Source organism: Camelina sativa, chromosome 5, assembly GCF_030686135.1.
Source record: "Camelina sativa cultivar CO46 ecotype springtype chromosome 5, ASM3068613v1".
Lineage (NCBI taxonomy): Eukaryota > Viridiplantae > Streptophyta > Magnoliopsida > Brassicales > Brassicaceae > Camelina > Camelina sativa.
Genome location: NC_141884.1, coordinates 25921379 through 25923943, shown reverse-complemented (window position 1 = coordinate 25923943; position 2565 = coordinate 25921379). Strand labels below are relative to the sequence as shown.

Sequence of the window (2565 nt, the reverse complement as noted above, 5' to 3'; positions counted from 1 at the left end):
AAGTAAATTAGATTTAACGGGTAAAACGATTTGGTTCAGTTTTTTTAACAAATGATTTTATCGTCCGCCGTTGATAACTACAAAACATGTCCGTATTAGATAAAACCTGAACTTAAAATAACAAAGCACAATAACCAATTCTCCACCTATAAATAGCCAAAAACACATGATATATGTGGGTTTTGTATAATCAATCTTTTTAGATATTTTTTTTGGGCGAAAAGTAAAACAAACAGGTCAACCTCTTTTTATTTTTATTTTTTAAAAACAAGAAAGATAAGGAAAGAAAATGAAACCAATAAAAAGAAGTGAAAGAGATTGAACTGTGAAGCAAAATCTGACGTGGGACATAGATTACGTTCGCTTCTAATCTCTACAGGTCATATGGTTCGGTGGCACCTTTATTCACCAAGCAAAACACCGCTTCTTTCGATCATCTCTTTTTCATTTTCTTTTTCTCTCAGATAGACAAAAAGGTGTAATAATTATTCATCAATCATCAGAATAATTACAAAAAATAAGGGAGGTATCTATCTTGTCACCCTCTCTCTCTCTTGTTACCCAAGATGAGCTTCTACAAAAGAAGCTTTCACTCTTTCCTCGACCAGACCAGCACCACAAAGATGTCGTTTGAATCCGGTCTTGCCCATGACGAGGTGAATGGTTTAATGTTGTGTACAGAGTATCTAGGGTTCGAGAGTTACGACATGAGGATGTCCGAGAACGAGGTGCACAATAAGATGATGTGTCATGCGGAGGTAGAGACCAAGATGGTCGATACAAAGAGGTTAAAGACGAAGGAGAATGTGGTGCGAGAGCAGAAAAGAGAGTTTTCTCCTCCTCTCCCGTCGTTGAACGGCCTAGGGCAACCGTCTTTTTATCTCCGGCCGGTGAGGAAAGACGGTAGATTGGAACTTACCCAAGTTATGATTGATCGACCGGAGATTTTCCATGCTTCCCGAGAAGATGGACGGTTGAGATTACATCTTGTCGATGGTGCTTATTGTGGTCCTGAAGAAATTGTGGAGTTAGAAGATGAACCAAAGGGTCTAGATAATGAGCATGAGGGCGAAGAGATAAGTAGATCTGATATTGAATGTGGTAGAGAGATCAATGGAGAAGACAATGATGCTACAAGTGATCAAGTGGTGGATCTATATACTATGATCAATGATGATAGTGGTACAAAAAGTTTGAGTTGTAAAAGTAGCCATGAGGAGGTCTCGGTGAATAGTGATAATGATGTTGCACATTTCCATGATGACCATGCCACGAGAGAATGGAGGTACAAGATTGTGGCAAGTATGAACCATAATGAGAACAATCGTCATCATCATATTCATCCATACCATCATCATAATAGTAACAATAACATGCATTTATGTACCCGGGCGTACGTGAAGACCAGGTGAAGTTATCAATGTTTTACGTGGCGGCTTGAAAGAGAATAAAAAGTATATCAAAAACAAAAAAAAGGGACAGCTATTTTATTCTGGAAGCTTTGTAATTTGTAAGTTTAAAAATATTCGAAAAGTCAAAGTTGGGTCTAATATGATAGCGTGTGAGTGTATATGTTCATTTTGGGATGCTTATGTATATATGACTTTCTTTTGTTTAGTAAAATGCTTATGTGTATGCATGCCTTCCACATTTGAAACATCTTGTTACAACTTTAAATATTTATACTGTATTATTCTAATCATCTAATGTTGACTAACTTTTTCTATTTTGTAAATTTATCATATAGTGTTGTAGAAGCAAACTTAATTGACACATCATGTTTAAAAATTGTTTTATACCCTCGTAATCAGGAAAAGAAAAGGAACACATAGGTGGAGAAACAAAAGGCAAATGTACGTAGAATGTCAATGAGTCTTACTGCTTATCGGTCCAATTATTGTTGGTCATTCATATATATACGCGTGACGTTGTCCATACCCGACTGTTGAAAACTGGAACACTAATATTGTCGGGATCTGCAAGCATTTATGGACTCTCATTCCCCACCACAATCGACAGCTCAGAGGGCTTTACAACACATATAACCCCAAGATACAATGCATACACTTATAAGTTTTTAGGATTCTTTGAAACGATTGTGAATTGAAGTGAAGTTTATGGGTTGAGATACGAAGACACTGAATTTGGAGAAGAAAACAAAAGCCAGGGAAAGACATTAAAATGCAACAAGAAAAGTGAGAAACTAGCTGGAGTTGGCAAGAGGAAATAACGTTAGTATGACCTGAATTGATTAAGTTCGTAGGATAGCTTTAAGTAAAGGAGAATAAACTATGAAACTTTTCAGTAACGAAAATGTAAAAGTGTAATTAACGTCTCGACATCCACCTTCAGCAGGCTCCATGTCCTCTCTGGAAAAGTGGGTACATCTTTATTTGATAGTCGATTTATTATTTTCAAAAAGTTTAAGGACTTATTTATCGACCAATTATTAATACAATTCTAATCTTTGTATGATGATAATTAACTTTATAAAGCAAAGATCAAAAAAGAATTTAAGTTAAAATCATTCTCATTCCAGAGTTCAAAGAAAAAGATCAAGAAACA

General features: G+C 35.8%; 1 protein-coding gene across 1 annotated transcript; it reads left to right on the top strand.

Annotated features, from left to right (window-relative positions):
* The first annotated feature begins 230 nt into the window (after positions 1-230).
* Positions 231-1650, top strand: LOC104787337 (uncharacterized). The gene has a single exon (XM_010512906.3). It carries the CDS (start codon positions 567-569, stop codon positions 1410-1412), a length of 846 nt encoding a protein of 281 aa, XP_010511208.1. The 5' UTR covers positions 231-566; the 3' UTR covers positions 1413-1650.
* The last annotated feature ends 915 nt before the right edge of the window (positions 1651-2565 follow it).

Excerpts from the sequence above, each read along its gene's own strand:
- LOC104787337 (XM_010512906.3), top strand. The coding sequence starts at position 567 with ATGAGCTTCTACAAAAGAAGCTTTCACTCTTTCCTCGACCAGACCAGC.